Raw genomic sequence first — 22,880 nt, 5'->3', positions numbered from 1 at the left:
GATGGGGAAACCACACACCCCTCTCGGCAGAAAAATGGCCCATGGCTTCACGGATGGGGGGCTTAGTCCTGGTAAGTTCATCATCCTTCTGAAGACCACCCCTGTTGGCTCTCCCCTCTGCCACTGCCACCTTCTTGCCCAAGTGACATAGCCAGACGAGATGCTACTCCAAGCGGGCTCTTCCCTTCCCCAGGCCCCTTCACACCTAGCACAGCTTGGGGCACAAGCTAAGTCACGTGCAAATAGCTTCTTGACCAGATTTTTCCTACTGCAGGTCTGGGCAGGACAGGCCTGAGGTCCTGGGTCACATCACATCGTTTTTCTTGGGCCTCATAGCCTTTCAAAACTGGGGACCCCTAATGTAGCGTGCTGAAAGCCCTTTTAAGTTGACAACAGTGGAAATGGTGAAATGTCGCCTTTGTCGCCGCCGCAAAGTTACTGCATCGAGAAGAAAATGATGAGAATGTGAGGTTAGCAGCTGAGCGGGGCTCCAAGGTCCATCCTGGCTCCGACACCCCAGCGCCCATTCAACAGGAGACAAGGGCAAACACCCAGCTCTGCAGAGTGGCTTCGGAGACAGCCCCACCTCCTGGGGTCACGACTGTTCTTCTGCTTGTTCTCAGCTCAAATGCTGACCCAGGCATCTCCAGACTGCTCACCTTCTCACCCTGCTGCTGCATGCCCTTGGGGGCGAGCGGCTCTCCCACACCAGCCCTCAAGTGATGGAGAGCCTGTCACCTACAGTAACAACGCAGCGCCTTTGTTGTTTGAGTGACAGGGCCATGCACAAATCAAAAGGAAGAAATTAATCCTCATTACTCATCTTTCTCTCTCATTCTCACAATGATCAGCTTGCCAGGGGGTGGGAAAGCATTGACTATGCTGACGGAGTCAAGATTAGCAAACTGAATTATTGTGCTTGCACAAAAGCCCTCGATTGTTCCGGCGTGAGGAGCGGCTCATCCGTTTGGATCTCTGGCAGCCCTAGAGAAGAGCAAGGAGAACCAACAGGGAGCCAAGCGTTGGCAGAACTAGATCAAGTCACCCCAGAAGGGGGCTCTGTCCCCCTCGCCCCACCCGCTCGTCCGCAGTGGGGGAAGGCGTAGGGCGGGCAGGAACTCTCACCCGGCATCAGCGTCACCTACCCTCCCTCACATCCCTGAGGGAGTAAAAGCACCAGACAGCATCTTGTTCGTGGTCCAGAGAGAGGGGCTGGCTAGCATTCAACGCACGGACAACTGCTCAGAAGGTCTGCAGGTCCTTGACTCCAACGTAAGCTTGGCTGACGGAATGAGTCAGCTAACACGTGTAGCGATGTGTGGCCCACAGAAGGCGCCCAGCAAGTGTGAGTTCCACCTCAACTGACCAGTCCAGGTCTTGGCCTCCTGTCGGGCCGTCCCTGCTTCCTGCCATTCCTCTGCCCACATGCCCTCAAATGGCCCTCGCTCTCTTGCTGTCCTTCAGCCTCCGGCACAGCTAACGAGGCCTGCCTCCTCTGGAACCCCTACCATGCGTAGCTCTGCCTCGCCCCTACTCACACTGCACAGTTAAGTACGCTGAGGCAGAGGGGGAGCGGCCCAGGCTGTTGCTAGGGACGCAGGTGTACTTCCCCGCATCCTCAGGCTTTACCCGGAAGATGATCAGAGTCCCATCAATCAGGATCCGCACTCTCAACTTCAGGTCGCTGCAAACACACAAGGAGACAAGGAGGGGCGGGGTTGGCACGGAGGGAAGAGGGTCTTCCGCGACACCGAAGAGCAAGGCAGCAAGGAGTCCCCTCACCCTGTGAATGAGGCAAGGAGACCCAGCACTTCCTCACGCTCCTGGCCCCCTTCAAGGCCGCTCTGTGCAGACACTGGCCTTGCACGTGGCACAGACCGGACCACCCCTCCACAAGCTCTCAGAGCCCAAGGGCAGCCTGGGGCAGCCCCTGCTCAAAGGCCTTTCCCCTGGGAGGCCTGGTGGCTGGGGACCCCCCTGAGAGGGCAGGGCAGCATGCTCACTTCTGGAAGTAGACGTTCTCATCCTGCCAATACCAGGTGTAGGTGAGGTTGCCGGGATACGCCTCTGCCCGGCAGGTGAGCAGAGCATCCTGGGATATGTTGACAGTGATGTTCTCGGGAGGGGAGACTATGAAGGGAGGCCCTGGGGAAAGAGGAAATAAACATGACCTTACCCGGTGCAGGAGGGGAGAGCGACAGCTCAGGGCACCTCCCAGGAAGCTCTGAGATGCCTCAGGAAGGGGTGCCCAGAACTCTGCGAGGGAGCTGACGGGGGGGGAGCACTGGCCCAAGAGGGAGCAGCACACCCTGGGCAGCTGTCATAGAGATGCTTCTAGCTGCTGCCAGAGCTCAGGTTCTTACTCTCCTTACAGGTCCCAGAGATGCAAAAGGTCCTGGGGTGTGGTCACGGGATGCCCCAGACCCTGGAGCCCGCTGCAGACATGCTTCTTGGCATATACCTGTACCCCACCTCCATGCACACACGGCCATCTAACCCGCCACACACACACACAAACACATACACACACACACACAAACACACACACATACACACACACGCACGCACGCACCCCCATTCCTGCCCATCCCTCTCTCCAGCAGACCCCAAGCAGGGGACAAGCAGGAGGGACAAAGGCCACTCTCTTCAATCCAGAGCAAGGAATGATCTGGCCTCTGGAGTTAAGAGGCTTCTGCTGCTTATCAGCCAGAGGTCAGGAGGGCAGACTGGGGGCAAGGAGGCAGGGGGCAAGCAGAGTCAACAGGGGGCGAAATCCCAGCCCTCCCTGGCGCTGGCTTTCCGGACAGGCCATAGCTGTCACCTGGCTCTCTTCTGAGAGGGCAGCTCTTCTCCAAGCTGCAGAGGGACCTCTGGCCCCTGCTGCCACTCAACGGTCCACGTCAGAAGGAGGCAGAAAGAACATGTGTCTCAGCAGCCCTGGCAGCCCAGACAGCCGCCCCCAGCCCTCACTGTTCCTCCAGCAGGCAGTGGGTGGGAGGCAACCAGGGTGGATGGGCTTAGCACAGAGACCCCGCCACCCGGATGCTGCCCCCTTTGCGGCACTCTGGGGCCCCACGCAGGGCAGCCTGGCATTTCCCAGTGCTGACCAGGCAGACCCCAGCTCTACCAAATGCCCTCAGTGTTGTTTAAATGTCTGAGGTTTGGACTGAATTCCTATCTTTATTTATTGATGCCATCACTGGAACCTGAGAGAGGTCCCCTCCCCCAGGGAAGATGGAGGCATGGCAGGACACTATTTGGACAGAGAGAGAAACCCAAAACTCAACATGGTACGTCCCACCAACCCACGTGATGGCCACAGCAGGCCACCATGGGAGCTCTGGCTGTGAGCCACACAATACTCAGGAGAGGCCCGACCCCACTCCTCGTGGGCTGCCCATCCCTCCAGCCACCGCAGCTGTGCCAACCGTGCCCTAGGCAAACCCCACTGCAGCTCAGATGGCTGGGAATCCCTGCAAAAGGTCGGGGGCACGAAGAGGAGAGAAACTGCCCTTACCTTGGACAAGCAGGTGAGTGGTATGGACAGCTTCTCCCTGGATGCTGTACGCACGACAGGTGTAGGCGCCTCTGTCCTCCCTACTGACTGATGTCACCGTCAGGCTGCCATCACTCACCTGGGGCCAAGAAGAGAGAGAGCTGAGCACCCACCCTGGGGCCCCACCAATGCCATCCCTTGGCGGAGAGGGACTTGGGGCTCATACACTGGGGGGGATACGGAGCCAGGGGTTTCATGTTCCATCTCCCTCCAACAGACCCGAGCCAGGCTGCATGCTGTGCACAGTGTCACCCGTCATGTGAAGTGGGAGGTGGCCGTGGAAAGGGAGGAGGCAAAGGAAGGTGAGCAAGGAAGAAGAAGTGCCGCAGTCCCAACGGAGAACCCCACTTACCTGGTATTTCCCACTAGCACCTAGGAGTGTCCCCTCCTTGAGCCAGGTGACAATGGGCTTGGGGTTCCCAAAAGCTGTGCAGGTCATGGTAACACTGCCACCCTCCTTGGCCTCGATGTACTGGGGGGGTGTTTCTGTAAAGGTGGGAGGAGCTGCAGAGAGACCCAGGGTGCGGTTAGCCAGGCTGCGGCCCTGCGTGCAGCGCCCACCCACGCCAGGCACCACGCCCGCTGTGTTCACACAGCACCTCTGCGAGGTGCTAGGGAAAACAAAGGAAGGGGGAGACAGGTAAAATCCTCTGCGCCTGAGTCTTACAGCGGGAGGGGAGCCCTGAAATTCAAAGTCAGTCTGGCTGGGTACAAATTCTGAACTTCTCCCACTGTACTTGGCTAATTACCAATAAAACAAATGTTTGCTGGGCATCTATAAGGAGGCCACTATGCTCAGTACTAAGGACAGAGCAATAAAGAAGACAGCTCTCTCACAGCCTGCACATACTTGCCACCAGCTCCAGACTGCTCCGTCATCCCCCAGTCTTTCACCTCATCCCTGATACGCCTATTTCCTTAACCCCGGCCCAGCCAGGCCCCACGTTTCCGGGACGTCTGCTATCTGAGCTCCATCTAGGCCTAACATAGACCACAGACCATGGTTACAAGGAATCTTACTCTTCCAGATTCTGCAAAGAAAATCATCCACCTTCCTCCCTTTCTGGCGTCTGGGCAGAAAGACAGCCCACTCTGCAGGCTACTCCCTTCTCAATTCTCTTCTGATTATGCCAGGCTATCCCCGCACCATGACTTGCATTGATTGGAGTTTTGACTAAAATTCCATCCTGTTTGGATCATCAGCTGTTAAGAGACTCCGCCTCGTTATTCTGAGCTGCTTGCGGAGGCAATCGGGTCAGTCTTAACCCACAGGACTGTCAGTGCTTTTGAAGTGACAAGGAGGGGCCCCGCTGCTGAACATCGGCCCTGGAGTTCAGTTCACAATGCCAGGCTGGGGCAGGACATTTTTAGCTCATCGCAAGTTACCCAAAGGTCAAGACCAAGTTAAAGTGCTAGACTGCCACTTGTTGGGTAACCCTGGGCACGTTACTCATCCTCTCTGGCCTTTACCTAAATCTGGCCCCCTCCAGGATTGACATGAGGAGTGAGATAAAGTTTGTCAAAGGGATCTTGTAATGTAAGTATGTGTGAAATGTTGGTTATTTTGCCATTACTCTTATCATTATCATCTCCCCGGAAACCTCTGAGGCATCCACGAGAAGCTCTGAGATGGGTGGCACCTCTCCAGAGAGCACTGCCCTGAGAACCAAATCAGAGTGCTTTGAGATTTGGTCCTGCCTGCCCCTCACTCTGCCAACTTTGTCTGCTACCACAGACCCCCTTCACGGTGCTCTAGCCACACTGGCTGTCTTTGGCTTCCTCAAAGGTGCCAAGAACGTTCAACCTCAGGGCCTTTGCATTTGCCGTCTTCTCTGTATCCAGACCTCACTACTTTGGTTCCTTCAAAACTTTGCTAAAATGTCGTCTCAGCCTTAAGCGGTCAACCCATGTGAGACAGCACTTCCAGCATTCTCTACCTCCTTGGACCACTTTATTTTCTTTAAAGTAACGATCACTGACTCTCCCTGAGAACGAAGATCTTTTCTGTAAATCCCGCTGCATGCCCAGCTTTTCGCACAGTTCCTGGCATGCAACAGAGCACACAACAGCTGTTGAATGGACGGACGAATTTAGTATACACGCATACACACACCTACAGACCAACACGAATTCAAACACACAAAACTTCCTAGGAGCGAGATTACGACAAGACCACTCTCTTCAATCATTTCCAACGCCCTTAGCTCAGTGTGGGCACATGGGGGGCACCGGGAGGGTGAATCCTGAGTGAATTAAGAAGCATACTTCATCACACACGAAACACACACAATGGACACCTTCAAGCACGTCAATCCTCATGCAACAACGAATTCAATAAAAATGACGGCAAGAACCATTCCAAATCCTTATACGGGGTTTCTGAAATCCCAGCTTCTGAAATGGAAGTGTACTCATCTCCAACAGAGCCCCTCTTGCCAAGCCTGTCCCTTGAAATACAGTTAATACAGCCACAGCCTCCATTACCTCTGGTGTCAAGCTTAAAAGAAAAGATAATAAATAAAATTACGTCCTCAAGTGACAAATTAATTACTAATTACATAATTACTTTATTATTTAGGTGCTAATCAGGAAAGTCCTTTGAACAATCTCGAGTTTTCAGGAAAATAATGGTTTGACTCTCGATTATTTACAGAATTAGGTGTTAGCTTGCCAGCTGCATTTCCAGGCTTAATTCTTTTTTACAAGTGCCCTGTAATTAATAGTGCAGGTTAGAAACAGGCTGGCCTCTCCTCCAAGTAATTCACCAACCTAAAGCAACACTTGGCTTGGGCTTTTTGGGTCTTTTACATGTGATAAAGGAATAATTGGGTTTGTTTCCACCCAACTGGTCTTTAGGAACACACAGAAGGAGAATGAGACCATTTGTAATTCTAATTTTTCATTGGCCTTTCATTTTCCAAAGGTGATCTCTGTCAGAAAATGCCTGACACTAAACATTCTAGTTTGGAAGCAATGGAATGTTGGCACTCTAGACTCTTTCCTTCTATAATGGAAATATTTATGCTGGAAGGAACTCAGAACTCAGGGTGAAGGGAGGGCGGGAACAAAGGGAGAGAGCTCTCTCACCTTGAAAGGTATCTGCTTTGTTCTCCCCATTTGAGAGGTAGGCTCCTTGGTAAGGGCAAAGTATTCTATGGTAAGCTCTGGTTCTGAAGCCTGGGGCAGAGAGGGGAACATTCTTAGCTTTTCTGCCCATCACTTCCCTATGAACAACCTGCCCGCCCTCCCTGAATGTACTGACTCTCCTTCCTCTGGGCTTCTGGGCATGCTGTTCCCTCTGCCTGGAATACTGTTCCGCACCTCCCACCCCTGCACCTGGCTAACTCCCTAGTCGGGTCTCTGCACAGGAGTCATTCCCTCGGAGAAGCTCTCCCTCCTTTGTTCTCCCAAACCCATATTGCAATTGTCCCTAGACTTACTGCCTCTGGAAGTTTCCTTAAGAGCTAGGTCTGGATTGGGTCCACTGCTGTGTCCCCAGAGCCTGCCACAGAGTAAACATTCAAGGTGTGGGTGTGGGTGTGGGTGTGTCTGTGTGTGTGTGTGTTACTTCCCTTTATTTACAAGATTTACAAGGAGCACTCCAGCCTGATCTCCAGGCCCAGGGTATACAGGTTACTCATGTAAACACTAAAAGCCAGGATTCGAGATGTGTTGTGAATCGACAAGGACTTTCAAACTACCACGGTCCTCCACATTTTCCAGTCTGAGGACCTTCCTGTGTCACTGTCTCCCTGCCACCACGCACTCATCTGATTTCGTCTTTTTTCTCTCTTGAGAAAGAGGATGGCCAGCAGCTGACCCACATGTAATTAACGTTCCAGACACTGTGCAAGACACTCTCTCACACAGCATTCCATCTGATCCTCACAACACCTCTGCAAACAGGCACTGGAAGCTGACGCTCAGAGACTTACCTGGGATCCTACAGCTCTCGGATTCATGAATGAATGCAGTGGGTTCGCGAAATAAACCAAACCTTCTCAGGGTCTCGTCCCATGCTCATTCCACTCTAAGCAATTAGGAATTCTCAAAGTATCAAGTCCCACTCACGCACATAGGGACGTTACAGAACACACAATTCTCAACTAAATTCTACTTTCCTGTCATGTGAATGCCTACTGAGCACCCGATGTCTCAGGTCACTGAATGGACACAGCCAGGATGACAGGAAAGGAGAAGGGGGTCGAGATTTCAGCCCAGCTTCCAAAGGGCGTAAGAGAGACAGAAAGCAACGTGGGGACTCTTGGCTCAGTGTTCAGTCAGTGAAGCTTTTAGCAGCCGATTTACCTTCCTAATTATGTTTTGCTTGGGCTAATATTAAGATGAGTTTTCATTCTCGGCACACACAACAGCTGGCATCAAAAGGAGGTGACTCAAAAGCTTGCTGTGTGGTGGGGACAGCCCACCCAAGACTTAAAATAAGCCTCCAATCAGTCTCTTGGGACAGACTGACAAGAGCCAACTACATCGAATGGGTCAGGCAGCCTGGACCAACACTGTTCTAGGACCGCAGTGGCTAAGAGACCAGTGCCCTGGCTAAAACAGTGTGTTCCTCTAGGACCCTGGAGAGGTTGTCAAGCCATGGAGCACGGCCTGACCCCCGTGGGAGGACTGACCCAACCCCACGAGGCAGGGCAGACAGAGCCATCCTTCAGAGCAGATCGTTACCATCAGAAGCTTCCGAGCCAGGAACAGCATCAATTTCTCTCTCCCACCCACAGCATCTATAGTCACAGACATCAAAACCATAAGGACCCAAGCTGTCTGTGGCACATCGAAAGCATATATGCCACTTCTCCAGATTTTTCTCCGCGGTTCCAGCTTCTCCTGGCTCCTCCTGAGTATCTCCTCCCAAGTAAGGACTCCCAGGGACACAAGAGAGACTCTCCATCTGGGGACACGCAGAAGGCCCAGTGCCTGGTGCGGTCACAGCCTCAGAGCCAGGCCCAAGCCTACACCAGCATTGGGAACCGGGCCAGCTCACCTGGGGCCGCTGCAAACACTTAAAAAGCATCAACACACAGCACAATTCACTGCATGTGAGCTCTAAACACCTGATAGCCATTAAAATGGTTACTCTTCACTGGATTCTTACATTTCCTTGGACAGTAAACCCAGTACGAGCAGGGACTGTGTCTGGGCTTTGTCACCATTGTTTTCCCATCACCTGGTGCAGGCGAGGCACATAACAGACCCTCACTGCATGTCACTCAAATGAACATATTTAACAAGGAACCAAAATCTTAACCTAAAAAGGAAAACTGTCCTGGTGGGACTCCAGGAATCCCACTAGAGTGGGAAGGCATTTCCCGGGCTAGCACGGTCTTCCCAAGGCTGAGAAATGGTGCCAGCAGTTACCAATCTGGCTTCCACAGAGCCTAAACCTTCCTGGTTTCAAGAACCAGATTCCGACCTCCCTCTAAGGAACTCTGACGCCAACACCCACAGCAAACCCCACCTCATGCCTGGGGAGCGGCTCCTCCCAGGCACCTCCACTGACCCCAGAGGCTCTAGGGAGACCACCGAGGGGGAGCAGGAGGTGGGAATGGCTAACTCAATGGGGCCCAGCCCTGCTGACTCCTCTTTGCAGAAGAGATTCGGAGCAGGCATAGGGTACAATCAGGAAAGAGGGTTCCCCTAAAGGACGTCCTCGGAGTATAACCTTCCAGGTCACTCCTCACCCACCCCAGGAATGAGGCCCATACGCACCGTTGATGGTAAGATGGACCCAACTGCCATTGTGAAAGGTGTCATACTGCTGGTCCAGCATGAGCACTTTGCACTCGTACCAGCCCTGGTCCTCAGAGCGGACCTGCTCCAGCCGCAGGGATGCTTTATCGTGAAGACTTGCCCGGCCTGCAGGAAGAGAGTGGACAAAAGCCCAGGAGGCCGTCAGGGTGAGGCTAACAGCACAACACTCGGCAAAGGCAGAGGACCCATTGTAACCTTCAGACTATTTCCCATGGCAGGGCCCCAAAATAACAGCTGGCACCAACTCCAGGCAGCAGGTGGCAAAGGGCCTAGCCATGGAGCCATTCTCCCAGCCTCGGCTGGCCCCACCCACCTGCAACTGTAACTCTGGGTTTGGCACTGGGAAGAACTTCAGTCCCTCGGAATACTCCTGTTCTTTTGCAGATCTCTTGGGACAAAGGAAAGGCATGGGGGATGCAGAGTTGAAGAAAGAGAGTGGGAGGAAGGGAGGGAGGAAGGAAAGGTGCAAACAGAAGAGGGTGAGGTAGGGGACTCAAGAGCAGGCCCCAGAACCTCAATTCAGGCTAAGTGACATCCCTTTCCCACCCGGGTCCCCACCCCCAGCACCTCTCTGCCTGGCTTCCCTACGGTAAAGCAGAGAGAGGGCACACAGGGACCAGAGTGGTGGGGTCCCCTCCCAGTCCTACTGCCCATGCCAGTGACTGCTCATCTATCCAGAGCCCACTGCCCCCAGGACCTGAGACACCAGGGCCCATAAGCCCAAGAATGAGGCTAGGGCTGGCAAGCAGAGCAAAGGCCCCCCAGCTACCCTCCTTAACTCCGTCCTCTTCCCCATTAGGAGGCCATCTTCATCTCACTCACGGTGATGAGAAGGTACGAGACGCAGCAGGAGCCAAGCCGACTGGGAGTCGGGGATGAGGAGTAGCCCTCGGGGCCCACCCTTCCTTCACCCACGACCTCAGCCCACCCCTCACCCCAATGTCACCACCTTCTGTTTTCATCCTTATCTCAACACTGGCAATCTGCCTAAAAACCAGAATGTAAAACCAACCACAGCCAAAAAGAGAGGGAGGGGTAGGCCCAAGAGGGAGAGACAGAGAAGTGGAAGATTTCTGGGAGAAATGCACTGCAGACCTCAGGAGCCAGAAGTGAAGATAAAAGCAAGGTCTGCCAGCTTCCTGTCTTCCTTTAAAACCCCAGCACACACGCGCACTCGTGCACACACACACGCTCACACTCATGCATGCACACGCTGCACGCTCTCCTCCTTGGCAGGCTGGCGGGCAGGCACTGGCAGTGACTCACGACGAGGCCCCTGCTGGCAGGAGCAACTGCAGAGCAAGACAGCCAGGGGGCCCGGAGGAGGGAGGCCGCAGCGGCAGAGGAGGAGGAAACAGGTGCCCACTGCCGCGGCATGAACTAGCCCCAGATGTTTGCTTCCACTCAGGGACGGGATGAGGCCCCAACTTCAGAGCCAGAGGGAAGGAGTGGGCCCAGGCAGACAGAGCAGACTCCACAGCTGCCGCCAGCCAGCCCAGCCGAGGGCAGCAGGGCTCTGACTCAGCTGCTTCCTGCACAGAGCGGCCCTTCAGCGCAGCCCTGCTGTCCTACACGGTGGGCTCTCTAGGCTTGCCTGTCCTCACTCCTGCCTCTGCCCCTGCACGTCCCTAGCTGTGCTGTGATGCCTTGTGCCTGCGTCACCTCGTACCTCTCCTCCCCATCACTTAATTAAAACCTACCAAAGTCCAAAGGATGGAGGAAAGAGGCAGAGACTATAGAGAGCAGATAACAGACCAGTCAGAAAAATATAAGCAGCAACAGAGAGAAAGGCAGGAGGAACAGTGACCATGACCACTGAGAGAGAAGAGGGCCAGCCATGCCAAAACCAGGAGAGGAAATGGGGGGTGGGGGGGGCTGTAGCCCAGACCTTACCTGCATACTCAGGGTCCACATGGGGTGGATAGTAGCCAAACTTGATGAAGATAGGGATGGGCACCCCAAACTTGAACCACTCCACGACATAGGGCGGGGGCTGTCCTGTCACCGGATGAATCACGTCGCATCGCAGGACCACGCTCTCACCGGCTCTTGCGGTCACAAACTCGGGCTCCTCTCGCAGGCCGTGGGCAGCTAGTGGGTCAGCAAAGTTGGGATGCACAAAGGGCGGTGACAAGGACATCCTGCCCCAGCAGCCCAAGAGGCAGCCCCCTGTCCATCCATGTCCAAGGACCTCCATCTCCCACCCCCTCCCCAAGGCCAGCTGCCCACCCCAGCCCTCTTCCTGAAAAGGAGCTCAGTCACTCCCCAGAGGGTCCCAAATGCACCCTGAACCCCCTTCTCCCCCTCCCTGCTCATACCTCCCACAGCCCTGGGGGCCCCATGTATCCATGAACCTGAGATGGGGAGGAAGGGGGGAAGAAGAAAGGGAAGCAGTTCTTTCCAGTCCTGCAAGCCAAACCTTCCCTCCCTAATCCCAAAGAGCACAGCCATGACCATGTCCTCCCCCACTGCACCCCCCCCCAACAGTTCTAAGGGGTTTGGCTACTGAGAAAGTGGAGGGGCCTCAGCCTCGCTATGGAGACCCGCAGTCTGGGCTACAGGGGCCTGCTGTAGCCGGGAGTATAAATATGGAATCTCTTCCTGTGCAGGATGCTTCCCACCAGAGCCTGGTAGGAGCCGCAGAGCCAGCCTCCTCCTACGCCCCACCCCCAGCTCAGCCTGATGTTCGCAGCACAAAACAAGAGTACTCCATACAGGAGCAGGGGAATCCCTAACAAGCTGAGCAGAGGCTGCTCATGGCAACACCAGAGGGAAAACCCCACAGGCCTGACTGGCCTCTCCAGGCCCCTCCTCCCTTGCCCCACTGCACCTGCTGCAGAGAGGGGAGCAGGAGGGGCCTCCAGCCCTCCAATTTCCAAACCCCAGGCATCACCATTAGGAAAGCAGGATGGTGGGGACAGAGCGGGGCCCCTGGGACAGCTAAGCTCAGCCAGCTAAGGGGATATCATCCACCTTTGGCAGATGATAACACATACAGCTGGATAGGGTGCACCTATCCTCTTGGCATCAGGAGGGCAAAGTGGAGACAGACCCACCCCCACCCCCAAGCTGGAGGACACAAAGGACAGGTTAACCCAGGCATAGCTTCTCTCACCTGGCAGCCTACTCCTGAGCCCTACAGGAGGCATGCCACCCCCACCTTGAGCCTGAAACTGCTCCCTCCCACACGAGGACTCCGTGACCACAAAGTCACCTTGTCCAGCTTGTTTCCCAGTGAAAGGGACAGCCTGGAGAAGCCTCTCCCTCCTGCCTTCCCTCACACTACCCAACACAACTCCGGACTAGACCACAGCTCTCACCATCCAAACTCGCCTCCTTTCCCAGTCCCTGCTGGGCCCCTCCAGGCAGCACCAAGGACAGCAGCTGCTCTACCAGAGGCGCAAAGCCAAGAGCTGATGGGCCCTCCCACCACAGAAAGGACGCCCAGAAGAACGGCATCTGCCTGTCCGTCTGTCCCTCTGTCCATCTGTCTGTCTGCCTATCTGTTGTGGTGCCTCTGCCTCTGCCTCTTACTGCATCTCTGACCCCTGTGTGCTCCTGCCTGTCTCCTTCTCTCCTCTCTGTCTTTCCTATACGTCTCTGCGTCTCTGGCTCCTTCTATGGGTCTGTCTCTCTGACTCTTCCTCTGTCTCTCTGGCTCTGAGACAGAAGTCTCTCTCCTACTCCTTCTCCATGTCTTTCTGTGCTGCTCCGTCTCTCTGTCTTTTCCTCTTTAGCTCCCACTCTATGTGAATGCTTCTACTTGTCGGTCTTTCTCAGTTTTCATGTCTCTATCAGTGTGTGTGTGTGTGTGTGTGTGTGTGTGTGTGTGTGTGTGTGTGTGTTGGGGGAAATATGTGGATTTCCTCTCGCCTATGCACCGGGAAAGGGTTTTGCCTGCTTTTCTGTGTGGAGGGACCTCTGTGTGCTTACGTTTCTGTGTTTGTATCTCTCTCCATGTCTGACTACATATTGTCTGTTCATCTCTGTGTCTCTCCTTCTCTCCCTCCCCATCCCCCTCTCCCTCTCCTCCCTAAGTTGCGGAAGGAGGAGGAGGCAAGCTCTTCTAGAAGCTGATTGGCTGCTGGTGACATCACTGTTTTCTAGAGAAAGAGCTAAGATCACAGAGTATTTTTGGAGCAGAGCAGAGTGTTGCACTCACCTGCCTGAGGCCCCAGCAGGTTTCCCAATCCCCCCACCCCCAACCTTGCTTCAGGCTAGGTTTGAATTCCAACCCCTCAGGGAAAGCAAGGAGAGGGCTCAGCTGCATCAGGCCCCTCCCCCACAACCCCAGGGGCACCTAGAGAGGGACAGAGGCTGCCTCTCAGCCTCCAGAAGCACAAAGGCTGATCCTGGACCCAGAAGGAATGGGCAAACAGCGGGCACCATGAGCGAGCAGGGGCAACAATGTGTGTTTGCATGTGAGAGTCTATGTGCATGAGAGTAGCTCTTGGCAAAAGGATGTAGGAGTGTGTATGTGCATGTGTGCATATGTGTGGCTCTCAGGAAAAGGACGGGGATGAGTGTGTGCACGGCGGAATGCGTGTGTGTGAGCATGTAGATGTGTGTATGCGGCCGTGTGCAAGTATATGTGAGTGTCTGTCACACAGACTTTCCAGGAGGTGAAAAGAGGAAACACAGGAGCCTAGGGGAAGAGGAAGGACCTATTCCAGGGCCTGGTTACCAGGTGTGGGGGACAGAGGCAGTCCACGAAGGGGGCTCCTTCCCAGGGCTTTAGCCCTAAAGCCAAAGGCAAGAGGAAGGGGCTCTGAGAAAACGGCCAGCACTGCTGAGCAGGCGGTTGCCCACTTTTAGCAGTGAAGCTTGGCTCTGTAGCTCCCCAGCGACTGACCGGGCTTGCGGGCTCTGGGGGGCAAGGCCAGGAGGTGGGGCGGCTCTGCAATGGATCCCCACAGTGCCTACCGCTCCACGCTGCCTCATTCTCACCGCATGGCAATGAGGCAGCCTCTTTCACACCTCCCCCAGCACCGCGCTGGCTCCAGGTTTCCACCCCCACCCCCTAGCCAGCCCCTGGGCTCAGGACTGAGCACCCAACCCAAGGCCAGCCCAGGAGCCAGTCAGCCCCACCCCTCCTCTCTGCGTAAGGCCCCTTGCGACCAAGGACAAGCGGCAGGAGAGGGGACTCCATGAGATAAGCATCCCAAAGATTCTAAGCAAGCACAAAGAGATGGTGTTTCCCAAGAAGAAAGCAGAGGGGTGGGAGCCCCTGCCCCAGCCTCTGCACTCGGTCCAACCCTCCTGGTTTTCTGAACCCTAAAATATTTTTTTTAAGACTGTATTTATTTGAGAGAGAAAGAAAGAGCAAAAGCGAGAGCACAAGCAGGAGAAGCAGCAGAGGGAGAGGGGCTCGATCCCAGGACCCGGGAAAATGACCAGAGCTGAAGGCAGACGCTTCACTGACAGAGCCACCCAGGCATCCCTGAACCCTAAAATATTTATCAGCTTCCTCAACTCCTAAACACACACACACATAGCACTCTCACTCATCACCTACAAGCACTTCTTCCTAAGCCTGATCCTTTCCGAGCCAAAATATGTCTAATAAAACACTTTCCCCAGAAAAGCTCAAAGCAAGAGAGAAAAAGTAAACAAGCTGGCAGTAAAAAGGGAAGAGGGGTTTGATGGAGGAGAGAGAGAGAAACTCTAACCTAGAACGACACCAAACCCAAATCGAAGAGTGAAAGAGACTCAAGAAACCAGGAAGGAGACAGAGGAAGGGATGGCACAGTGCAAACCTGACACAGGCAGAGCCCAGCCCAGGGCAGGAGAGAGAACTCTGGGGCACAGGGGACACAGAGACACAGGTCTTCAAAGGACCCCAGAACCAGGAGGGGGACAGAATGCAGGCGATTCCTTCGGGAAGCGAGTGGGCTTCTCCCCAGCAGGGCTGACTGGAGCAACTGTCCACCGGTTCCGAAGGGAGCAAGAAGGAGGGAGGAAGAGATGGAGGGAGGGAGGGGAGGGGAAGGACGGATAGTGACCTGGGTGAGGAGGAGCTGCAAGAGGGGGTGACACCCCCAGGCCCCTTCCCCACCAAAGAGGCGTACAGCAGCCCCAAGAGCTGAGGCTGCACCCTCAAAGGGCAAACTGGCATCTGCAGGGGTGAGGGCGGTAGGAGGCCTGAGGTGCCCTGGATTCCACATACCCGTTTTAGAGGAGGCAGGAAACAGCAGTCCCCAGAGCAGAGCGAATCTGCATTTTGGGGCTCTGCCCAGCCCACTCTGGAGTTGTTTTACCGGGATAGGGAAGAGAAAGCAGGAGAGCAAAGGAGGACAAGGTAGCCCCTGCTGTCTGGCTGACCTTTGGAAGCCCATAGGGTACAAATCCTCTGCTCTCTATGCCAGGTGGTGCCTGGTGGGCAGCCAAATCCAGGCTGCCATTGGCTCCCTTGTGGGCACAGAACCATGAGGAGCCAGGCCCTGGCACAGCCCCTGTGCCGACACTCACGGCCTGGGGCTCTTCCTCCAGGGCAGGGCTGGAGGAAGAAGGGTACCTGAGAATGACAAACACTCCAAATGCCTGAGAAGGCCTAAGAGCCAGAGCAGGGAGAGCTTTGGCTGTCAGGAAACCTAACCTCTTCTAAATACTTATCACATGCCAGGCTCTGGGCCGGGCAGGCATGTAACACAAATTTCCCTTAATGCTCCCAATGCCCACCTGACAGAAATACTACCGGCTCGTTTTCACAAATGAGCAAACTGGGAGGCTACCTGGCTCCACACAGTCACTCAGGGACAGGTGGGGGAGTCAGGCTCCAGCTGCCATGCCTCCTTTTGCCCACACTCATGGGCACCATCCTGCCGGACCACAGGCCCAGGCACTAAGGCCTCTCCTGCACCACAGCCCAGACACAGCGCCCCGCCCCTTTCTTCCCTGAGTCCAGGGGCAGTCCCTCCCTACGGTGCCCTCTGCTCAGGTTCCAAGGGCCAGGCCCCTGCAGTCCTCAACCGGAGAAGGAAGACACGGTGCACCTGCTGCAAAGGCGGCTGGTGTCTCTGACTGGCTCTGGGCTCGGCATCAGTCTGCAGCCCCGGCTAGTCTGCTAGCGGCTGTGGTGAGGGAAAACCACGGCATGAGCACCAGCCTCCAGCATTTATAAGTCCTTACGGGAGCCTCCTGTTCTTGCTCTCCCCCCTCTCCTCCTCCTCCTCCTCCTCCTCCTCCTCCTCCTCCTCCTCCTCCAGCTCCTCCTTGTCGTCCCCCGCCCCCTCCTCCTCTGGGCACCAGACTCCCAAACCACAGGCCTGTTGTCTAATAATACCAGCGACAGCCACCGCCACCTCCATCTGCCAGCCTAAAAATAATCCCTGCTGAGTCCAAAAAAGGCACAGCCCCCAATAGTCCCCCAATCACTCCTCCCCAACCAGCTAGGAGGCTCCAGGAGATTCCAGGAAGCCGGGGACTCGGGCTCCCAGGGAGCCTCCCACAGCAGTATACACCCAGAGGGATGGCCTGAGGAAGGCAGAGGACAGACTCCCTATCGCCCAGACCAAAGAACACTCTACAAGTGTGAGATGGACACAGGACCAAAACATCTGGTCATGTCCTTGTTCCTTCCAGAAGGCAGGTGGGCTAGCGGTCATCTGGCCATCATTCTGCCTCCAGCAAGGGCCCCCACACCCAGCCTAGGCAGGTTCTCAGCAAAGTCCCCACCTTCCATGGTCTCCCTATCAGAATCCTCACAGCCCTTCCAGCCCCCACTCCCCATCAAACCTCTCAGGGTGGGAAGTCAGAGGTCAGGGGAGCCCAGACAGGCCCTAGCCGGGAAAGCTTCCCATCTTCCAAACAGCAAGGCACTGGGGAGGGAGGGGCAGGAACTGCAGGCCTCCTTTCTCCTGTGGGTGCCTCTCCTTCCTAACCCTCTTGGCTGGGCTCCCCTCGGCAGCCCACGAGGCAGCGATGCTATTAGCAACCTTAATTTGCTCTCAGCTAGATTGTATTTCCAAGAGCCTTTTCCCCATGAGCCACTGACAGGAAGCAGTCAGTAATTCAACCTCCGCTCTGCTATTTAATGGCTCCTCAGCAGAAAGGCGAAGCCACACCCCACCCCCACCCCCCCACATGGTGGAGGCCTGCACCCTACAAACTCACGCGTGGCCAAGGGCACGCGTGTACTCAGAGCTGGCAGGCAGGCAGGCCCAGACAGGTGAGGGCATGGTGGGCTCGGCCTGCACCAGGCCACCCTCCCCTCCTCGGGTAAGACAAGGAAGTTAGGAAATCGAAGCCCCATATTTACTCACAGTGAAGCGCCAGCATTCCCTACTCGGAAGCCAGAAAATGAGGACAGTGGCTCACCTCGCGCAATTTGTGAAGGCGAGCCAGTGTGCAAGCTATCTGCCACAGACCTTCTCGGGGGGTGACTGTGACCAGGAGGGAAGGAAGGGCACTAGGGATGCGATGACAGGCTGCGGGGACTGTCCCAGTCCCCTCTCTTCTCAGAAGGACAGTTAGGCTGGCTGGCACCTCCCTCAAAGCTTTGGCTCACATGGAATTGTTCTCCAAAACCTTCACGGAGGCCCTGTCTCTGCTCACCAGTCTCCTGCTTATTCACGCAAGAGAGAACAGAAAAGCAGGAAGATTCCTAAGAAAAATAGGTCAGCTGCCTCGGGCAGACTGAGCTGGCACCCGTGGGCAGTGCCCCTGAGGGGGCCAGGCTACAAGCTGCCCCTGCAGCCCTAGCACCCTCTCCCATCTCCCCAGGGACCCAGCCCCTCTCTACTCTAGAGCGCACTGGGTTAACAGGGAACTGATGCCAGAGCCCACTGTAGCAAGACAGGCCCATTTTCTGTGTCCCCTGGAGCTCCGCCTGGGTTTGTGCCCCCTCCCTGCCCATTTAGGCTTCCTCTCAGGGACCTTAGGTATCTTTCAATCCAGCCCTTGGGCTGAGCCTCCAACTTCAAAAACTTCTGGGCTGCCTAGACTCAGGGGCAGAGCAGGGGGATGAAGAAAGTAAGGTGCCTGCTCTGAGTGTCGTCTCACTGACAAACACAGCACTCGGAGAGGACTGACTCCCCACGCCGTGCCTGGAGCCTAGCTGTCCCCCTGTCCTGCTGCATTCTATACATGTGCATGCCAACACACAAGTGTGTGCACACACATACAAGCACAGGCATGTGTACACACACACGTGCAAACACACACACCTATACGGGCACGTGCACACATCTGCAGACAGCTCACACCAATTACAGCTCTTTTCATAATTCAGATCCACTCTTCTCACAAGCTGCTTAACCCATCCTAGGCAGCAGACAGAAGAAAACTGCCCCCTGAGACCCTGGGCCCCAGCCTGAGAAGGTCACAGGATGCGTCTGGGGAGGGAGGAGACTTCCAAGAGGAAGAGAAGTGTCTTAAATCTCGGGCCCAGCCCCTTCTATCACCCAGACCTCAAACCACCCCCCCACCCCCCACCCCCAGCACACCGGAAGGCTGGGAGAGAAGAGCAAGCAGCAAGCAGGACCAGGGGAGAAGAGAGCAGCAGGCCAAGCTCTGAGAGCCGCACCCTGGCTGGGGTGGGCAGAGGGGAGAGAAAATGCAGGCACCAGGACAGCAGTGCCAGGATCCAGGAAAGAGGGAGGAGCAGAGAGATGCTGAGTTTCAGCATCTCCCCAGCGAGGCAGCCTCTGCTCCTTGGGTAACCAGATCCCAGCGTTCTGTCTCAGAGCCACAAACACGAAACCACCCGGCTCTGGGACCTGCCTACTCCAAGTCTGGCGCATGTAGGGCCTCAAGCCAGGAACTGAAAGCTGACTCTTCCCACTGCCCCCCTGCCATGCCCTTTCCAACACATCCCGTCCTCAGCTTCTTCCAGGACGCATGCTGCCAGACACACCCCGGCCTCTGGCATGTGTGCTAGGGACACACACACACAGGCACACATGCACACACATACCACTTGGCCCCTTGCTGAGCAGAGTCCTTCCTTGCTGATGGACTGTCCATGCGGTCTTGCTAGAAGCCTCCTGGTCTACACCTCCCCCTCCCATCTTCATCCGCAAAGGGAAGAAGGGAGAGTAAGGCCAGGCAAAGAGGAGAGGGCACTCTACCAGTGGGATCTGAGTCAGAACCCCTCTTGGTTTGGGGACACTGCAGTCAGGGATAATCCAGCCACAGAATTTGCGGTGGACAGGAGGAGGCAGCCTTGGGAATAAAGGCCCAGACTTCTCCTCTATGGCATGGCCCACAGTCCTCCCCCAAGCTTGCTCCGTCTGGGATGCTGAGTCTCCAATCACCAGCTCCCAGACTCCAGATGCGTATCTTCTCCGTACCCTCCCCAACCTCTCTACTGACCTTAATCACCATTCAGACACACATGATCAAAGGCAAAAGGGGAGCCCATTCTAACTCTGCCCAACCCGACACTGCCTAAGGGCCCATTCCCTTTTACCCCTCTGCTAGAGCAACCTCTGCCTCAGCCAAACCCTAAAAGTGGTATCTCCAAGTCCCTACCTCGAGGGAATCTCCCCAGAAGTCACCTCTGCCAGTCAGAGAACAGCTGAGGTCTCACACAGAGCCAGAATTTGAACAGTGGCTGGTTACTCCCATGTGAGTAAACACCTGCCACACAGCCCGCCCCCCGCCCCCAGGCTGTGATGCTATGACCCGTTTGCCTCCTGGGTTCCCTGCATCCTTCCCACAAGCCTCTGGCCACTGACAAAACTCCCAGTTCTGCAGATCTTTCAAAGGATTTCCAAGCAGTCCTGAGGTCTGCACGCCCTCTGCATACCTCCCTGGGATTCAGAGGAACAAGAGGTTCTCCCCAGACAAGGTCAGCCTGCGAAAGGGTACTTAGTTCCTGACAGAGGCAGCCTTCTGAGCTTCCCTTAAGACATTTCCAGGGCTCCCAATTATACTACATTATATTACTATATTCACTTCTTTACAGCACTGATGTTCACCAAAAACCCTACAAGCTCATACTGTTAATCCTATTTGCCATTGAGGCAAATGACATTTAAAAGGTTAAGCAACTTGTCCAAGGTCAAAGGGCCAGCAAGTGTCAGGGCCAGCAAGTGGCAGAGCCAGGATTTGAAACCAGATCATTTGACCCATACCTAGGTCCTTAACTAACATACAAATAGTCTTTTCGAGCTAAAAGGACCCCAAAACCAATAGGGGTGGCAGGTTCAAGGGTGCATGTCAAGCCATCCCAGATAGAAGGACCTCTCCACACCCAGAAAGAGCGTATAACCTTCATGCCCAACAACCTTCAATGTTGGGAAGTCCTTCCTTCTGTCTGGCCATTCTGTGTGTTGCTGCAATATAAACCCATTTGCCTTTATTCTGTATTTAAATTTGCACAAAGTCCATTCCCCTCACCCTGACTTCTCAGGGTGGAGACTATTTCAGAGCCTCCTTTCAGTGTCTCTTTTTTATTCAAAGATCCCAGCAGCTCCTTTTGTGCTTTCAGCGACAGTCCCATAGCAGGAACGTACCAAAAACTGGAGGGGAGGAGGACGAGGGCATTGGAAGACTACAAGAATATATGGGAAAGGAGGAGGCTAAGGTTAAGGACAGATTCGCACACACAACTCGACCCACCTCATATCCACCCCCATTCCGTAAGCTTCTGAGTCTCCCTGGCCTCAGTTTTCCCACCTGACAAATGGAGTTTTTAAACCACCCAAGTCAACATATCATTTAACAAAATCACCCTTCCTTCGCCTTCCTCTGGTTCCGTTTTCAGACTCACTCCCTTCCTCAAATAGCTTGGAAGACAGTCCATTCTAGAAACTTTCTCAAATCACTCCCCTCTCCCCCTACACACCCCCAGACAAGTAGAGGACCCTGGCTGTAAAAGGCGCCTCGCTACGACCCCCTCTGCCCTAGCGCGGCTGGGAGCGGGTTCTCTCTTCGCCGGGTCCTCCCAGCTGACTTCCACCCCCCGACAGGTTCTCTCCCAGCTCTCCTCTCCTCCCGGAGGCTTTGTGAACTTGCCCGCAGCTGGGTTGTGTCTGCGTGCTGAAAACAGTGAGCTCAGAGTCCTAGCACCCTCCAGGCTCCGCTCCTACTTCCATACAAGGGCCGAGAGCCTGGGGTGCCACCCAGAGGCTTGTAGGTCGCTTTGCCCGTCTCCAAAGCAAAAGCGCGCGCGCTCACGCACGCATCACCCAACTCGCTGGCTTCCCTCGTCTCACCCCCAGCTCAGACGGAGAAAATCAGAAAAAGAAAAACCTCCCTCCGCTTGGAGATGCAGCAGAGGGGACCCCCACCCCGCCGCCCTCACCCCCAGCCAGTTCTGCCTCACAGCGGAGGGGGACGGCGTGGGGTCGGCCCGGCTGCGGCCCGCTCCCAGGGAACTTTTGCCTGGCCGGGGCCCAGGTGCGGCTAAGACAGGAGCGGGCACCTGGCAGGGCTAGGCATAAGCGGACACTCCTCGGAGCCGGCGCAGGGACTCAAGCGCTTAACCAGCTCTTCTCCTCTCTCCGGGCTCCGTGCGCCTCCTGCACCGCGAGGGGGATCCGACCCTCAGCCGCCAGAATGTGTGATCAGAAGGGGTGTGAGCTGGAGCGGGGGGCGCCCGCAGGGCCGAAAAACCTGTCCCTTTAGGAGCTGTGGGTGCCAAGAGTCCCAAGGCTCTGGGTCGCGCCTCCCTGCAAGGGCTCGTCTGCGAGCGGTGGCGCTGCGCGGGGCTCGAGCGTGCTGCAGCCTGCCCAAAGACCCGCAAACTCCCCGGCAGCCAGAGTTAGGAAAGCCGCCGACTCCCCAACGCTAGAAGAGGCGGCTGCTCCGGCAAAGAGCACCTGTCTCGGCACGCTGGTATGAAGCCTCGGGGCCGAAGGCGGACGAAGTAGACCCGGATCCCAAGATCTTTTCCCGAGTGCCCGGCAGCCCATGGACTCGCGCCCCTTTCCGCCCGGCCCCTCCGGCCCGCGGCCCCCAGCCCTTCCCGGCAGTGCTCCGGAGCGCGCCTCGTTGGAACTGGAGCCTCGCCCGCGGAAAGGCGCAGCACTCGGCCGAGCCGAGGAGCCCGAAACGGGGATGAAGGGGCTGAAAGCGCCGGGGAGGGCCAGAGGAGGGGCGCTGCACTTCAACTCACCTTGAGCCGCAAGACCTCGGGTGCTGATCACACTTGCTATCAAAGTGGCCACATACCAAATCATAGTACTACCGCGCGCCAGCCAAGAGCCTCATCCTATCGCAAAGTGCTCCTGCGCCCTCACACTTCTCGCGCCCGAGCGCCTGCTCACGCCCGCTCGCGCCAGCCTACGCCCCGCGCCGGTGCTCCTGCAGCCCGGGCGGCCCGCTCTCCATCCCTCCCCGGCTCCGCTCGGCTCGGCGCGCAGCCTCCCCGGCCCCCGGCGCAGCGGCACCTGCACTACTAGCCCAGGCAGAGCGCAGCCAGCTTCACGGTGAAGCCTAGCCGGGCCGGGCCTCCGGGACCGCCCCCGCCAGCCGCCCATTGGACACTGCTCTCAGGCCTGGGGGCCGATTGGCTCGATTGTCTGTTCGTCGCGGTGCGAAGGAGGCGAGCCCATTTCAAGGTGCGTTGAAGTGTGGCGAGCACAGAGCCGCAGAATCATGCGCATTG

At 56.0% G+C, this 22,880-nt stretch overlaps 1 protein-coding gene across 1 annotated transcript in view; it reads right to left on the bottom strand.

Moving 5' to 3' along the window:
* Positions 1 to 22,452, bottom strand: part of IGSF9B (immunoglobulin superfamily member 9B) — a 47,033-nt gene extending 24,581 nt beyond the window's left edge. Inside the window, exons 1-7 of the mRNA XM_040631013.1 lie at positions 22,389 to 22,452; positions 11,222 to 11,419; positions 9,287 to 9,433; positions 3,909 to 4,060; positions 3,518 to 3,635; positions 2,004 to 2,145; positions 1,539 to 1,684 (exon numbers count right to left, since the gene is read on the bottom strand). Coding sequence (XP_040486947.1) covers positions 1,539 to 1,684; positions 2,004 to 2,145; positions 3,518 to 3,635; positions 3,909 to 4,060; positions 9,287 to 9,433; positions 11,222 to 11,419; positions 22,389 to 22,452 — 967 coding nt within the window. The remainder of the gene's footprint in view (positions 1 to 1,538; positions 1,685 to 2,003; positions 2,146 to 3,517; positions 3,636 to 3,908; positions 4,061 to 9,286; positions 9,434 to 11,221; positions 11,420 to 22,388) is intronic.
* Between the last annotated feature and the right edge of the window lie 428 nt (positions 22,453 to 22,880).

This window comes from Ursus maritimus, unplaced genomic scaffold (assembly GCF_017311325.1).
Source record: "Ursus maritimus isolate PB19 unplaced genomic scaffold, ASM1731132v1 scaffold_16, whole genome shotgun sequence".
Lineage (NCBI taxonomy): Eukaryota > Metazoa > Chordata > Mammalia > Carnivora > Ursidae > Ursus > Ursus maritimus.
This window is presented reverse-complemented; position numbering and strand designations above follow the sequence as displayed.